Here is a 15,879-nt window from a genome sequence, read left to right as displayed (position 1 = left end):
GTGAAAAAAAAAAAAAAAAAAAAGATAGCACATTCTCAAGACAATCTCTTAATACCATGTCTTCTAGAAACAACAAAGTCAATACCTGACATGGAAAAGATGAATTAATTTAAAATTCACTGGTAAGAGTCTAGAAAAAAAGTTACAACTTATTCACTCTTAGGAAATAAGATTAATTTACTTCCGCTAAACCAAAATATACTGATATGGGGGTCAGCAGATGGCATAATAGTTGCACTGCTGGACTTCCACATGGCCGATTGTGGTTCGAGTCCTGAACCTGGTGGCTTGAAAAATCATGCTGGGTGTGTGTGTGTGAGTGCCCAAGACTTTGGGAGGAGAATGGGGGAGAAGAAATTATGGCATGGCCATCCCACCTTGGGGATGATTTTTCACTTTCCTTCTCATTGTCTCTGTCTCGCTCGCTCTCTGGCAAGCACACATGCCCTATAGAAAAAAACCTAAAAAAAAAAAAAATACTGGTAAGGATTAAAAGAGATGAGAAATAGTTTTTTATAAAAACCATTGTTTCGGGGTCAGCAGGTAGCATGGTCGTAAGGTGTTTGACTCCTACATAGCTGACTGCGGTTTGAGTGCCGGACCTGGACCATTATACAAAATGACGTAGTAATGCATATAACCACTTGTTTTCTCATTTTTCTTCTGTCTGTCTCTGGTGAGTGCACATGCCCTATATCAAATAAAAAGGTGATAAAAATAAATAAAATTAAATAAATAATTCTTTTTAAAAAAGCCACTGTTTTTTTTCCCCAACCATTACCTCACAGAGATTAAGTAACAAGCAAAAGTGCCAGAGTATATTTAAGTAGAATTAAATAATTTATAGGGGCAAAGATTACACAAAAAGGAACCAAATGCTTTATAAGAGCCTCAGTTCTAACAGAGTTGAGCCGATTGTCAGCCACTCTCACTATGTACCACTGCCACCTTTAAAGGTAGCAGTCAGTTTATTGCATGCTATAGCCAGGCACTGTCCTTTATGTGAATTACCTCATTTAAATGTCACAACAATCCTATGAGGCAAATACCGTTAGATAAGAAGAGTAAGGCTTAATAAAGATCATGTAATTTGCCCAAGGTGGTAAGAATAAAATAGTCTGGCACAGAGATTGTGCTCTTAACTACTGTACTGTATTGCTTCTCTAGGAAAACTAAAAGATATCCTGTGAAATAAACTCATCAAGGATTTTACCTAAGTGTTTACATTTTTATGTTTTTCAATATTCTGAGTTTTGAAATATTCTACTACTCAGATCCAAAGGCAAATAAAGTTCATCTTTACCTGACTGTCTGGGTACCATCGTCTTGAAGATGATAGGCTCTGGCAGTATTCTTCTTGGCCCATTCAATGTGCTCTTCTTGGTTCCATGTCCCCACAACCACAGAGATCTTCCCACTATCTTTGTCCTAATATATGAAAAAATATTAGTGATAATGCATGATGGATATCATCAAGTAGACATTTATGTTGATGATCTGACCCTCCTATAAGTTATAGTCCTTATCTACATCTGCACGCTAGATAGCTAAGTTTAGATGTAATGTTATTAGACTCTGAGTAGAAATTTCAGTTCATTATCTTCTTTATTCCTGTTTCTCTGAATAATGTGCCTAATTTCTCATTAGGCTAGCTCTAAATGTTATTTTTTACTTTTCTCTCCTACATGTATCAGTACTTTCAATTCTTTCTTGGAGATTTGTTCAGTTTTAAACTCTCTACATTTTTACTTCATGCACTTTACCCCTAATTGGGAGTTTAATCTCTTATACCCAGATAATACAACCATGTAGTACTGTGATTCTCTTTTCTTAAGAATTATATTATTTAACTTTATGACTATGATTATTATTATTATTTTTTTGAATTTGATTAGAGAGAGACAAAGAGAAAGGAAAAGCGAGAAAACAAGGCACCAGGTCCGAGGCTTGAACCATGGTCGACCATGCGGGGAGTGCAGCACCTCCACCCACCATACCACCTGCAGCCCCAGTCTTCTGATTCTTAATTAAATCTTTGATTCCTATCTTTTATCTTCTGTCCTTTCAAACCCCATTCTTCTGCCTTTCTTTTTCTATACACTAACTATATACTATCTTATCCGTGATCTTTTTTCCTTCTCTCTCCTCCCTATTCTTCCTATTTCGCTGCCTTCTTTTCTTTCCTTCCTTCATATTTTATTCCAGGCAACCATGCTGGGCACTAGTACACATCTGATTAGTAGAATTAAAACCCTCTATGGTGACAGGTAGGGCCACTGTTAGTGGAGCTTATTGTCTAAGGGAAGAGAGAGTTATTGAATATTTTTTCAGCAGCTAGACTGTAAATTACTAGACGGGGTTACAGCAACACAATGACATTTTTGAGATGCTGGAAACAGAGAAATACTGCCTGAATCTGAATTCCAGTTTCATCATTTATTGGGTAGTCAGGAAAGTCATACATTTTTGCATAGAAAAACACAGAAAAATATGTCATGACTTTCCTGACAACCTAATACTATTTAAGTGATTTTAGAAAGTTACTAGAGCTTTTGTTTCTATTTTCTCATCTTGAAGTATCTACCTCTTAGGGTTGTTAGGAGTAAATGACTTAGTATGTATAAAGGACTTGATACTCGGCATGCAGTGAGCACAGTATTTTCTTAGCTCCCATTATTTTTATATCCCCTTAAACTCTTAGAGTTCCTCAGAAAGTTTTAGGATATGTGACTTTGGCCAAAATGTCTGGTAAAACCTAGTATTGACAAGTATATGGGAACACAGCCATTGCTAATGAATGTATAGACTGGTTCAACCCTGTGGAAGCTATCAATAATTTCTCAGGATGCCTATATTTAACCTAGCAAGTGTACTGAAAGAAATGTACCCTCTGAATATACTTGAAAAAGGACACCAAAATGGCCAGGTTCATGGCCAGGAGATTAAGACAGCTGGATTCTACATGGCTGACCCCGGGGTTTAAGTCCTGGCTTCAGTAGCCTGGCAAGTGCACCAGGCCCATGTGCATGTGTAAAAAATCCCAAAGGGAGGGAGAGATACAGTAGAGGAAAGGAATTATGGCATGACCACTTCTCATGGGGAAGGGGTGCTTTTTGCCCACTTTCTCTGATGAATGCACACACCTTCTAGGAAAAAAAAGAAAAAACAAACAACCCAAAAACCAAAAAACAAGTATATCAACAGACGTGTTTAAAAATGCTCACTAGAGTCCTGTCATAGTAAAAACTGGATACAACCTAAAGATCCATCAGTGGAGGGCTGGTTGGATACACACTGTAGGGGCAGACATACTTCTTGTACCTGCTGAAGAGAATGAGATCAGTGGTTGCTGACATAGAAAGTTCTCTAAGATATTAAGTGAAAAAAAAAAAATAAGTGCTGAGTAGTGAATGATCCCTCTGGACAAATAAAAAGCTTAAAAACAACATGTATATTTATGAATCTTTTATTCTTCTTGTGGAGGGTAAACTATAACAATTACTTCTGGGAAGTCAGACAATGGCACAGGAAAAATTTAATTCTCATTTTAAATTTCTGGAACATATTCCTTTTCTTTTTTTTAATAAGATTTTTGCCATAGGGTGTGTGCATTTGCTGGAAATATATAGACAGTGAAAGGGAATATGAGAAATCACTTCTCTTAGGGCATATGGCCACACCACAATCCCTTCTCCTCTATTCTTCTCTTTGGAATTTTGAAGCATGCACGCACACACACCAGGCGTGAGTTTCAAGCCACTGGGTCTGGGACTCAAAACTGTCATCACTCATGTAGGAGTCCAGCATTTTAACCACCATGCCACCTGCTGGCCCCAGGCACATATTCCTTTAAAAAAAATCACTGGGTATTATCTGGGTTATAGTTAGATGGTATTTTCTGTAATATTAATAAATGTAATGCTCAGCATGAGTTTTAAGCCTTCAGGTCCACGACTTGAACCGCAGTCGGCCAAGTGGGAGTCCAGCGATGCAACCATTATGCCATATTATGGTCCCAAATATGTCTACTCTTAAAATTTATTTTCTTTTTAAACTGTCAAAGGATGTATATGCTCATCAGAGACAGAGAGTAAGTGAGGGAGAAAGCTTCCACCAGCGAGGCATGTCACAATGCAGTCCCTTCTCCATGTCTCCATCCTGCTGGGATTTTAGCACATAAGCACATGCACCTGGCATGGGTTTCCAGCTGCTGGGGACAGGATTTGAATCATGGTGGGCTGTGTGGGATCCAGCCTTAACTACCATACTATGTGGTTGACCCTAAAACTTATTTTAAAGTTAGATGACATGTTATCTTCTTTTAGCTGGGAAACTTGATGTATTTACCCAATTTTAGTAACTCTAGTGCTAATATAGCATCTTGATTTTAAGATGGGTTATAAGAAAGACTAAGATTTTTTTTTTTTTTTAAATCTTTTTTTGGGGGGAGGGGTTTTTGTTATAGGGCACGTGTGCTTGCCAGAAAGAGAGAGAGAGACAGCCAGACAGACAGACAGAAAATGAGAAATCACCCCCTAGGGTGGATGGCTACAATGCAATCCTTTCTCCTCTATTCTCCTCTTGGGATCTTGGGCATGCGCACACACACCCTTCCTGTGTGAGTTTAAGCCACCAGGTCCGGAACTTGAACCGCAGTTGGCTATGTGGGAGTCCAGCGACATGGCCACTGTGCTGGTCCCAAAAAGAGCAAGTTTTTGATCAAAGTTATAATAGCTTTTATTCTACCAGGCTCATGGTAATACAAGAATACTAGTAGTAAATAAACAAGGTCATTTTAAGAGGATTCACTTAGTTAACATCATGTTTTGCTTTTCAAAATTGGAGGTACTTTGGGAACCAGCAGTTAGTGTAATGGCTATGTCGCTGGACTCCCGTGTAGTCGACCGCGGTTCGCGTCCCAGACCCGGTGGCTTCAAACTCACGCCGGGCTCATGTGTGTGCGTGCCCAAGATCCCGAGAGGCGAATGGAGGAGAAGGGATTGCAGCGTGACCATCCCCCCTGGGGGGTGATTTCTCACTTTCTGTCTCTATGTCTCTCTCTGTCTGTCTGGTGAGCGCACGTGCCCTATAGTGAAAATCTCTCCAAAAAAAAAAAAAGAAAAATTGGAGGTACTTCTATTATTATTTCCATATCAAAATCTTCTCATAATTAGAACCAATACCCCCTCCTTTTTCTCATAAAAGATCTAAAAAACTTTAATCCACTAAGTTGTAGAATGATATTAAATGCTATTCTATACCTCATGGTATTGGTGTACGTGTTTGCCATAGCAGAATTCATATTTCCACCAACCAACACCCTAAGGAAATAAAACATATTAGATCAAGTTATGCACAGAAACAGAGGGGACTGGGGCCTGTCTCAATACTGCCACATGACAGTAATGGAAATATAATTTTTAAAACCAGTAATAGCAATAGTGTGGTTGAACATTAAATATTACTAAAAATTAAAAAATACAAAGAATAAATGCTGTACTATCTTGATAAAATGAAAATCCCAATTGTAAATGTATTTCTTACTATGCTAATACTCATGATAAACTTTTACTTTTGCATATGTAGATGTTAACTCAAGATTGAAATGTGACTGCTAAAATGTAGGATATACATTCAATGATACCTATTCCAGCAATCAACCAGAATCATATATACCTACCACAGAAAAGGTCACGTTTTACCTTGTGAGTAAAGAGAACATATGGCTATAGATTAGATTTTTAGAGAAGTGGGTATATGAAATTGCAGAGGCAAAAATTTTCAAGTGCTATTAATGTCCACTGACTGAATAACTGACAAGTAAAATTGTAAGATAAATATTTACAATGAACGTTCACTTCTCACCCCATGAAAGCAGTAAGAGCCACTAAGGAACTCTTTTATGAGTTGGTCATCTGTTAATTTGGATATGTGGGTTGTTCCAACAGTGAGTATTGGCTGAGAACCAATTGCAATGGATTTGTGGATCGCTGGAAATCTCTCTTCTTTAGTTGATTGCAAATCTTCCTAAAATTAAACATATATATGTTTAAAGGCTGCCATGCCACACTTAGTTTCATTCAGTTATAGTGCTTAAGTTACTACTATTTAGGGCCAGTAGGTGGTGAGGTAGTTAAAGTGATAGACTCCCACATGGGTGACAGCAGTTTGAGTCCTGGACCTGGCGGCTTGCTTTGTCACGTTTCTTCTGTCTCTTTCTGGCGAGTTCATGTGCCATATAGCACATTTAAAAAATAAAAAATAATAATAAAATAAAATTAAGAATTCTTTAAAAAAGTTACTTTATTATTTTGCTAGGGGTACATGTGCTCTCTAGAGAGACAGAGAGAGAGAGAGAAATCAATCACCAGGGTGAGTGGCCATGCTTCATTTCTTTCTTCTCCACTCTCCTCTCAGGATTTTGGGCATGCACACACACGAGCACAGTATGCTTTTTAAGCCACTGGGTCTGGGACTCTAACAGCACAGTAGGCCATATTGCATCCAGCTGCCTTAACCTTCACACCACCTACTGGCCCAAGTTACTACTATTTTTAAACTGCAGAATTTGGGAAATAAAAGTCTGCTTTTCCACTTTTTTGTTTATGAAAGAGAGGGAAGAGAAAGAGGTGGAATGGCAGGGAAAAGGGGGAAGAGAGGGAGAAAGAGAGAGAAAGAGAGAGAGAGAAAGAGAGAGAGAGAGAGAGAGAGAGAGAGAGAGAGAAATATACCACCCTCCCAATAGGGTATGATCACATAGCAATCTCTTCTCTATTCCTCCATCCTGTCAGGATTTTGGGCACACAACCATGGCCAGCATGTTTTTCAGGCCACTGGGCTGGGACTCAAACCATGGTTGGCCATGTGGGATCTGGTTCCCTTAGCCACTAAGCTACAGGGATGGTCTAGCAATAGATAGGGTCTTGTCAAATCATGATCCTCCTGTCAGACTCCCCATTAGCTGGGACTACAGGTATGAATAATTATGACTTGTGTATTCTGGTTGGCTTAGGAACTAAACCTGTGCCTCCAGTGTGGCTTCTAATTTCCTAAGCAGTGGCACCACCTGTGGGTTGCTATGGCTGGGCTTGTCTACTTGTTTTAAATGCATTTTATGAAAGGACTGTGTAATACATAATAGTATGGAAAAGCTCTAGACAAATTAGTTTCATCTAGCAGTTATGAGTATCTTGAACATGCAGGGATAATTTCCATTTTATGTATTTTGTCTCATTCTTATTCAGTAAGTGCCTTGCTATTTGTGAGGCTTTGTGCTGCTACATTTAGTTTTAGAAAATACAGTTACTAAGGGTAAAGAAAGGTTAACAAGAAGGGTAAAGAGCTGGGTTGGAGGCCAGCAGGTGGCATAGTAGTTTAGGTGCTAGACTCCCACATGGCCAACCATGGTTTGAGTCCTGGACCCAGCAGCTTGAAAAGCATGCCAGGCATGTCTGTATGTGCACCAAAGATGCTGAGGAGAGAATGGAGGAGAAGGAATCGTGTGTGGTCATCTCTTCTGGGGTGTGTGTGTGTGTGTGATTTCTCACTTTCCCTCTCTATGTTTCTCTCTGGCGAGCACGTGTGCCCTATGGCAAAAACCTAAAAAAAAAAGGGGAAGGGCTGGGTGGGAATGAATATGAGTATCAGTTATAATTATTCAAAGGTGGCAAGAATCTGGCTGCTATCCTGGAGAAACCTGAAATTTAGTAGGGAAGATACAAATTAAAAGGGTGAAAAAAAACTGGACATTTGTACATTCAGAGTAAGGAGTGGTTCAAGTAGACTTTGGCCAAGTCTCCATGGCATAGTCAGTACTGTACTGCACTCCAGTGCTGAAAGCCACATGGCTGGCCAAAGATTCCTGACCTGATTAACTGGATACATTCTGATTATGCATATGTGCATGCCCAAGATCCTAGCAGGCTAGAGGGTTAGGGGAACAGGATCATGGTGTATTAAGACCCTACTTATGGGGCCAGCAGGTGGCATGGTGCCTGGATGCTCGACTCCCACATGGCTAACTGCAGTCTGAGTCCAGACTTGGCAACTTGGAAATCACTTTCCCTCTCATGTTCTGTTTCTCTCTCTCCTGCAAGTGCACGCACCCTACAGCAAAAAGATCTTAAAAAAAAAATCCTAACAAGAGTGCTCTTCAACTTACATCTCTGCTTGTGTATATGTATGTGCATGCACACAGACACACACATATGCTGCCTACTGTGAATAAACATTTAAAATAAAAAGCAAACAGACTTTGGCCAAGAACTAAGGTTAACAAGAAGGGTAAAGAGAAACAAAGGTTTTCTCTTCATGATTTTTTTAAAAAAGATTTTACTTGTTGTATTATTTTTAAAATTTGTGGGACCAGCAGTTGGCATAATGCTGGACTCCCATGTAGTCAACTGCGGTTCGAGTCTTGGACCTGGTGGCTTAAACTCATGTTGGACGCGTGTGTGTGCATGCCCAAGATCCTGAGAGGAGAATGGAGGAGAACGGATTGCAGCGTGGCCATGCCGTGGGGGGTGATTTCTTTCTTTCTGTCTCTCTGTCTCTCTCTTTCTGGTGAGTGCACATGCCCTATAACAAAAACCTCTCCCACAAAAATTAAAATTGCTATGAGGCACATGCATTCACCAGCAGAGACAGAGAGAGAAACAAAAAGAGAGGGAAAGTGAAAAAGCAAGCCACCAGGTTTGGGACTTGAACCATGGTTGGCCATGTGAAATCCAGTGTCTCAACTACCTGCTGGCCCCCAACCCTTGACTAATTCTTAAAACAAGGATAATTTGTGATTTATATGCCTGTGTGTTTTGTGTCTACATGTGTATATGCATGTGAATCTGAGGTTTGGACACTGTCTTTCTTATAGGCGTCAGGCAAAGACATGCCATGATATTCTTAAGTTATTATTTCAGTGGTGGCAGGAAAGTGGTGGACAATCTGGAGGAAAGGAGTTAAGTTAGGAGCTGTAGTAACCCAGGTCAGTGATTAAAAAACCTAAACAATGAAGTTAGTAAGTTAAAATCTGGTGGTTAACTGAGTATTAACAGAGAGGAGAGGAAATAAATCTGGACCAGAACTGAGGACAGCAGTGTACTGATAATAAAGACTTTATAAAAACTGAACAATAAATGGATTCCCAGTAAATATATAGTGAACACTACGTCTCCCTTTTCACTTGCTGTAGTTGCCACTACCAACTAGGGTTCTTCTGTTTCTATTCAGCTTGTAGGAGTTGTTGGATGGTTACTCCAGAAACCAGTGACTTTATCCTCTCTCCCCTCCAATGGTGGGAAGAACAAGGATTGCCAAAATGGTGTCTAGTTTTTTGAAAGAAGCTTAAATTTCATTGTGTAAGTTTTGGTATTCAGAGCCTACAATGTTCCTAGCACAATTTTAAGTGCTGAGTTTTAAAAATCAAGCAGACATAGTCACTGCTCCAAAGGAAGCAGTGTCTAATAAAAATAGATTAATAACTCAGAATACACGAGACGTATGTTAATTTCAGTGAAGAAAATCGGTAATGGCATATGGTGAAACCTGCAAGAGAGATAAAGGAAAGATGTAGCAAATAGAAGCATGACCCTTTATTTTTGCTTATTTTAGATAAAACATCTACTTTCATTTTTAAGGAAAATTGTTATAATATAAATAGGATTATGGTAGTTTTTGTAGAAGGTTTGAAAATCCATAAACGCCTCATAGTCCAGTAATTTTCAAATTAATAATATAATGACAGAGGTAGAACATTAACTTAAAATCCTGAGAGCCAGATTCGTATATCTGCTTAAAAAAGAAAAAAAAATTTGTGCCCATATGGTAAAACTTGATCTGTACATAAAAGGCAAATAATTTGCCAAATATACTTTAAAGAGAGATCTTTGCTATAGGGTGCGTGCACTCACTGGAGAGACAGAGACAGACAGAAGGCGAGAAATCATTCCCCAGGGGAGATGGCTACGCCACAATCCCTTCTCCAGGCTCTTCTTGGGCTTTTAGGCATGCATGCACATGTGCCTGGTGTAAGTTTTAAGCCACCAGGTTTAGGATTTGAACTGTGACTGACTATGTGGAAGTCCAGCAATGTAACCACTATGCCATCTGCTGCTCCCGAAATAATACGTTTTTAAAAGAAAAATTCTGTAGAAGAGATTTACAAAGATGATCAGTTTTAAGTAAATACTTATCCTACAGTATCACCTAAGATTTTCATACTGAACATGTGCCCTAAATACCTGAAGCAATGTAAATGTATTATCATCTGTAGGTTTAAAGAAAAATCTATTTTTCTCAATTGGCAGATTATTAAAGTATTATATTAAAGTAAACTTATACTTTTTCCTTGAAGAATAACAAAAGTTAGGACATGTAAAGCATTTTTAAAAAATAAGTATTTATTTAATTTTATTTATTCATTCATTAATTTTATTTTGGCCAGAGAAAGACACAGAAAGAGGGAAAGTGAGAAAGCAAGCCACCAGGTCCAAGATTTGAACTGTGGTCAGCCATGTGGTCAGCATGCCACCTGCCAGCACCCTGTAAAGCATTTTTTTAATACAGTTTTTGTTTGTTTACTATAGGGCATATGTTTTTGAGAGAGAAAGACCCGGAAAGTGAGTGATCATTCCCCAGGGGAGAGGGCCATGCCACAACCCTTCTTTTCCATTCTCCTTTTAAGATTTTGGGCATGTACACACACACATCTGGTATGATTTTCAAGTTACCAGGACTTAAATGGCTCATCAGACCACGTGGGAACCAGCTACCTTAACCTCCATGCCACCTACTGTCCTCTATAGAACTCATTTTTAAGTATTTTAACAGTATTTAGATCACTATCAGGGAGAAGACCAGAACAGAATTCTAGATCAAATCTTTTAATACAGCATGCTCAGTCAAACTGTGGAATATTAATATTAAGATTACTTTTCCTCCTATCTGAGTGACAGTGTTGGTCATAGCATCCACAAAGAGTCCAGCAATATTTACTCCAAAAGTATTCAAGAGGAATGAAAGAAATAGGACTTGCAATATGTATTAATCATTTTGACTACCCACAGCATGTCAGGCATCACACAAAGAGCTAGAAACCCCAAAGTAAAGAAAATACGGTATCTTGGGGCTGGCAGGTAGTGTTGTGGTTGGGGCGCTGGACTCCCACATGGCTGACCATGGGTTGTATCCTGGATCTGGCAGGTTGCTTTCTCACTTTCTCTCTCTCTCTCGCCAAATCATAGTAATAAAAAATAAAATTAAATCAAATTTAATTTATTTAATTCCTCTTTTGGGGGAGAGGTTTTTGCTATAGGGCACATGTGCTCACTGGAAAGACAGAGAGAGACAGAGAGACAGAAAGGAAGAAATCACCCCCCAGGGAGGATGGCCACGCCACAACCCCTTCTCCTACATTCTCCTCTTGGGATCTTGGGCACGCACGCACACACGCCTGGCATGAGTTTAAGCCACCAGATCCAGGACTTGAACTGCGGTCGACTACCGACTACATAACTGCTTGTCCTGTCCTGTTTTTAATTTTTTTAAAAATTTGATCATAGACAGAGAGAGAGAGAAGGGGAAAGTGAGAAAGCAAGCCGCCAGGTCTAGGACTTGAACCATGGTTGGCCACGTGGGACTCCAATGCCTTAAACCACTGCACCACCTGCTGGTCCTAAATGAAATAATTCTTAAAAAAAAAAAAAAAAAAAAAAGAGAAAGTATATCTTTTGTCCTCCAGTTTAAAGTAAGAGTTATAGGTTAAACAACTAGCTTTAACTATGTAAGTGCTATAATAGAAGACTATAAAATACAAGACCACAGGAGAGGAAACATTAGTCTTTTCCTGGGAATCCAATGGCAGTACTGGCTTGTTTCCAAAGAAAGTGATGCTGGGATCATATCTTTGGGCATAAGCAGAAGTTGATGAGTTGGTTGAGAGGGAGGGGATAAGGCAAGAGAGGGAGGAAAACATCCACATGGCCTACATTGTGGTTTGAATCATGGACTTATTAGCAGCTTTAAAAACACATCAGGCCCATACATGTGCATGCCCAAATTCCTAAAAGGAGAGAGAAGTGGAGGTAAATAGATTGTGGCATGACCATACCCCATGGGAAAGTTCTTTGTCACTTCCCCTCTCTTGCTTGGTCTCTATCTCTCTCCATCAAGCACATGTCCGGAAAACTTGAACAACAAATCAATAACCAAATGTTTATTTTAAATAATATTTTACTAGACATGTTAAAAGGATCAGAAAGAGGATTTGTGAGGAGATCAGTTTTTGGTCCTAGGAAATAATAACAGGAGAGATATGAAAAATATTTGAAAGATAACTCTGATGGCTCTTGGTAAATGATTACAGATAAATGGAGAGATAAGTAAGAAAAATGACTTAGTTTGTTGGCCAGCTGTTTTAGCAGAGTGCTTTAAAGGCAATGTAGAAGACAGGGGTGTCAACATGAAATAGAAAAAGGTAACGAATGTGAGATTAAAAATGTCTAAGGCTATGTTCATTAGGCAGATGAGAAGAGAAGGCAGTATACCATAAAGGGTAAATAACAGAGTAGTGATTAAAAAGGATAGTAATGCTGGGACCAGCAGTTGGCATAATGGCTGTGTCGCTGGACTCCTATGTAGTTGACCATGGTTCTAATCCCAGACCTGTTGGCTTAAACTCACTCCGGTCGCATGTGCGTGTGTACCCAAGATCCCAAGAGGAGAATGAAGAAGGGATTGTGGCGTGGCCATCCTCCCTGGGGGGTGATTTCTTGCTTTCTGTCTCTGTCTTTCTGGTGAGCGCACACACCCTATAGCAAAAACCTCTCAAAGAAAAAAAAAAAGAAAACATAGTACTGCACTGAAAATAGCTGAGATAACTATCTAAAAATTAAACTAACTATAATGAATAGGATATTGAACTTTAAAATTTGAAATTTTGACTATAGGGCCAACTCCATAGCCTAGTGGTTAAGGGAGCCAGATCCCACACGGCCAACTAGTTTTTAATCATAGTGCCTTGGAAAACATGAAAGGTGCATGTGTGTATGTGCCCCAAATCCCGAGAGAGAGAAATAAAAGAGAAGGGATTACAGAATGACCACACTCCATGAGGAGTACTTTCCCTCTCCCCGTCTGTCTCTCTGGTGAGTGTAACACACTTTGGCAATTACAAATGGAAAGAAATTCTGAATATAAGAAAATGTTAAAATTGGGGCCGGTAGGTGGCATAGTGGTTAAGGGTGCTGGATTCTCACATGGCCGACCATGGTTTGGGCCCTAGACCTGGGTGGTTGCTTTCTCCCTTTTCCTTTCTCACTCTCTGTTTCTTGCTGGTCAAATTAAAAAATAATAATGGCAAATGGAATTAAATAAATAATTCTTTAAAAAAATGTTTAAATAGTTACTGAGAAGTGCTAGAATAAAGAAATTAATGAAAATTAATGAAAATAATTGGAATTGAAAATTTTGTACCAGTAAAATAATTTACTATTTTTTATTTGTTTATTTAATTTAAAAAATTAAAAAAAAAGTTTTTAGATTTTTGCCATAGGGCAAATGTACTTGCCAGAGAGAGTCAGACAATGAGAAGGAAAGTGAGAAATCATTCCCCAGGAGGACTGGCTATGCTGCAATCCCATCTCCTCCATTCTTTTCTCAGGATTTGGGGCACACACGCACACATACCCAGTGTGATTTTCAAACCTGGGACTCAAATCATAGTTGGTCATTTCAAGTCAAGCACCTTAACTACTATGCTACCCGCTGGCCCCTACTTATAATTTTTTTTTCAGTTTTACTACACCATGCATGTGCTCACTGCAGAGAGAGAGAGAGAGAGAGAGAGAGAGAGAGAGAGAAAGAAAGAAAATGAAAAATCACCCCCCAGGGAGAATGGTCATACTACAACCCCTTTTCCTCCATTCTTCTTTTGGGATTTTTGGGCACATATGCATGTGCCTGGATTGTTTTTCAAGTCACCAGGTCCAGGACTTGAACCACACAATAGGCCATGTGGGATCCAGCTGTCTTAACCACCATGCCACCAGTGGGCCCAATTTACTACTACTACTACTGGACTACAGAAATTAAAATATTGATACTTGCTTTGAAATGTGAAAAATGAAGCACTGAGAAACTATCATTAGATAATTTTCATACCTCTTTACTTCTCCTAAAGGGCACCCTTAGTATTTCTTCCTGTTGCTCCAACTGTCTCAGGGTGAGGGGTTTAAATGGCGATCCTGGCAGTGATTGGCAAAATATGTCATTCACAGGAGATGCTCTGAACCTATTTAGTAAGAACAAAATATTAAAACTAAGCACAGAACACTTTAAAGTATGTGTACATTTTATGTTTAAAATATTAAATACACATCCTACCTATATTTAGGATGATTGCACAAGAGTGGTGTCAAAATGACAACTTCATATTCACAAGTTGTGACTTCAGCTACTGAAAGAATTTCATGCTTAGATTCAGGATGACATATATACATCACAGTACTTGATCTGGGCCGGTTCTGTTTCAAGCTACAAGGTGTACCATTTCCCATTCCCACAGGATAGTAGGGTGTCATCTGACCTTCAATATTTTTAGTGGGAATCTTGAAAAAAAAAAAAAAAAAAAAAGCACAAACTTTTCATTAAAGTTGGAGGTAAGGATAAGGTTGGGCCCTTATTCTGAAAAGAAGAAAACTTACATTTTACTTTTTAACGGAAAGGCTAACATTTCTGTATGTTATTAAGGTCCCCTCTAATATTGTTGATTCTTTTTTTTTTTTTGGAGAGATTTTCACTATAGGGTGCGTGCGTTTGCCAGACAGACAGAGACAGACAGAGAGATAGAAAGCGAGAAATCACCCCCCAGGGGGGATGGCCACACCGCAATCCCTTCTCCTCCATTCTCCTCTGGGGATTTTGGGCACACACACACACACACACACATGCCCAGTGTGAGTTTTAAGCCACCGGGTCCGGGATGCGAACCGCAGTTGACTACGTGGGAGTCCAGCAACATAGCCATTATGCTAACTGCTGGTCCCTAATATTTTTGATTCTTAAGTTCTTATTTGAGCAAATATGTATTTTCAGGGCTAGCTTTAAGTCAAAAAAACATATTTGTTCACTGCTAAAATTGAAATGTTAAGTAAATGTACATTTATATAAAGGGCTAAAAGATTATGATTAATATAAAGTGTTCTTAACAGTTCTAAAGAGACTAAGAAAAAATATAGGAAATTTTACTAGGCTGCTTAGAGCTTTTGTCATTAAGTGCTTAGTGAACGGTTGTTAGAATTTGAATTCTGTTGTTCTGAAGGTTGATCTGTCAAAAAGTAGATCTAAAACACTTTTTAAATTTTTATTTTTATTTTTTTTTTAGAGAGTTTTGTTATAGGGCATGTGCTCGCTGGAGAGACAGAGACAGAAAGCAAGAAATCACCCCGTAGGGGAGATGGCCACGCTGCAATCCCTTCCCCTCCATCCTCCTCTTGGAATTTTGGGCATGCGTACACACATGCCTGGCGTGAGTTTAAGTCTCCATGTCTCCATGTCTGGGACTCGAACTGCAGTTGACTATGTGGGAGTCCAGTGATCTAACCATTACACCATCTCCTGATCCCAAAACACTTTTTCTACAACAGGAATCTAAATGTAGTACTGATTCACTGATGAGCTTACTCATCTTCCCTGTTATAATAATAATTTTAAAAAGAATTATTAAAAGTTTATTTATTATTATTGTTTTAATTTGCTATAGGGCATGTGCACTCACCAGAGACAGAGAGAGGGAGAGAGAGGGAGAAAGCTAGCCATTAGGTCCAGGACTCGAACCAAAGTCAGCCACGTGGGAGTCCAATGTCTCAACCATCACACCACCTGCTG

General features: G+C 39.1%; 1 protein-coding gene across 6 annotated transcripts in view; it reads right to left on the bottom strand.

Moving 5' to 3' along the window:
- Positions 1-15,879, bottom strand: part of ERLEC1 (endoplasmic reticulum lectin 1) — a 41,104-nt gene that overhangs the window by 7,505 nt on the left and 17,720 nt on the right. For 2 of the 6 annotated variants that reach the window (XM_006159023.3, XM_006159024.3), the window contains exons 7-11: positions 14,377-14,600; positions 14,155-14,284; positions 5,866-6,027; positions 5,262-5,321; positions 1,304-1,428 (exon numbers count right to left, since the gene is read on the bottom strand). In XM_006159023.3, the coding sequence (XP_006159085.1) occupies positions 1,304-1,428; positions 5,262-5,321; positions 5,866-6,027; positions 14,155-14,284; positions 14,377-14,600 (701 nt within the window). Of the gene's footprint in view, positions 1-1,303; positions 1,429-3,257; positions 3,325-5,261; positions 5,322-5,865; positions 6,028-14,154; positions 14,285-14,376; positions 14,601-15,879 lie in introns of those variants that run through there. The other 4 variants (XM_027775966.1, XM_027775967.1, XM_006159025.3 and 1 more) reach the window with 4 other exon arrangements.

The sequence above is a fragment of the Tupaia chinensis genome, unplaced genomic scaffold (genome assembly GCF_000334495.1).
Source record: "Tupaia chinensis unplaced genomic scaffold, TupChi_1.0 Scaffold000622_1, whole genome shotgun sequence".
NCBI lineage: Eukaryota > Metazoa > Chordata > Mammalia > Scandentia > Tupaiidae > Tupaia > Tupaia belangeri.
Note: the sequence above shows the minus strand (reverse complement) of the source record. Positions and strands in the feature narration are given on the sequence as shown.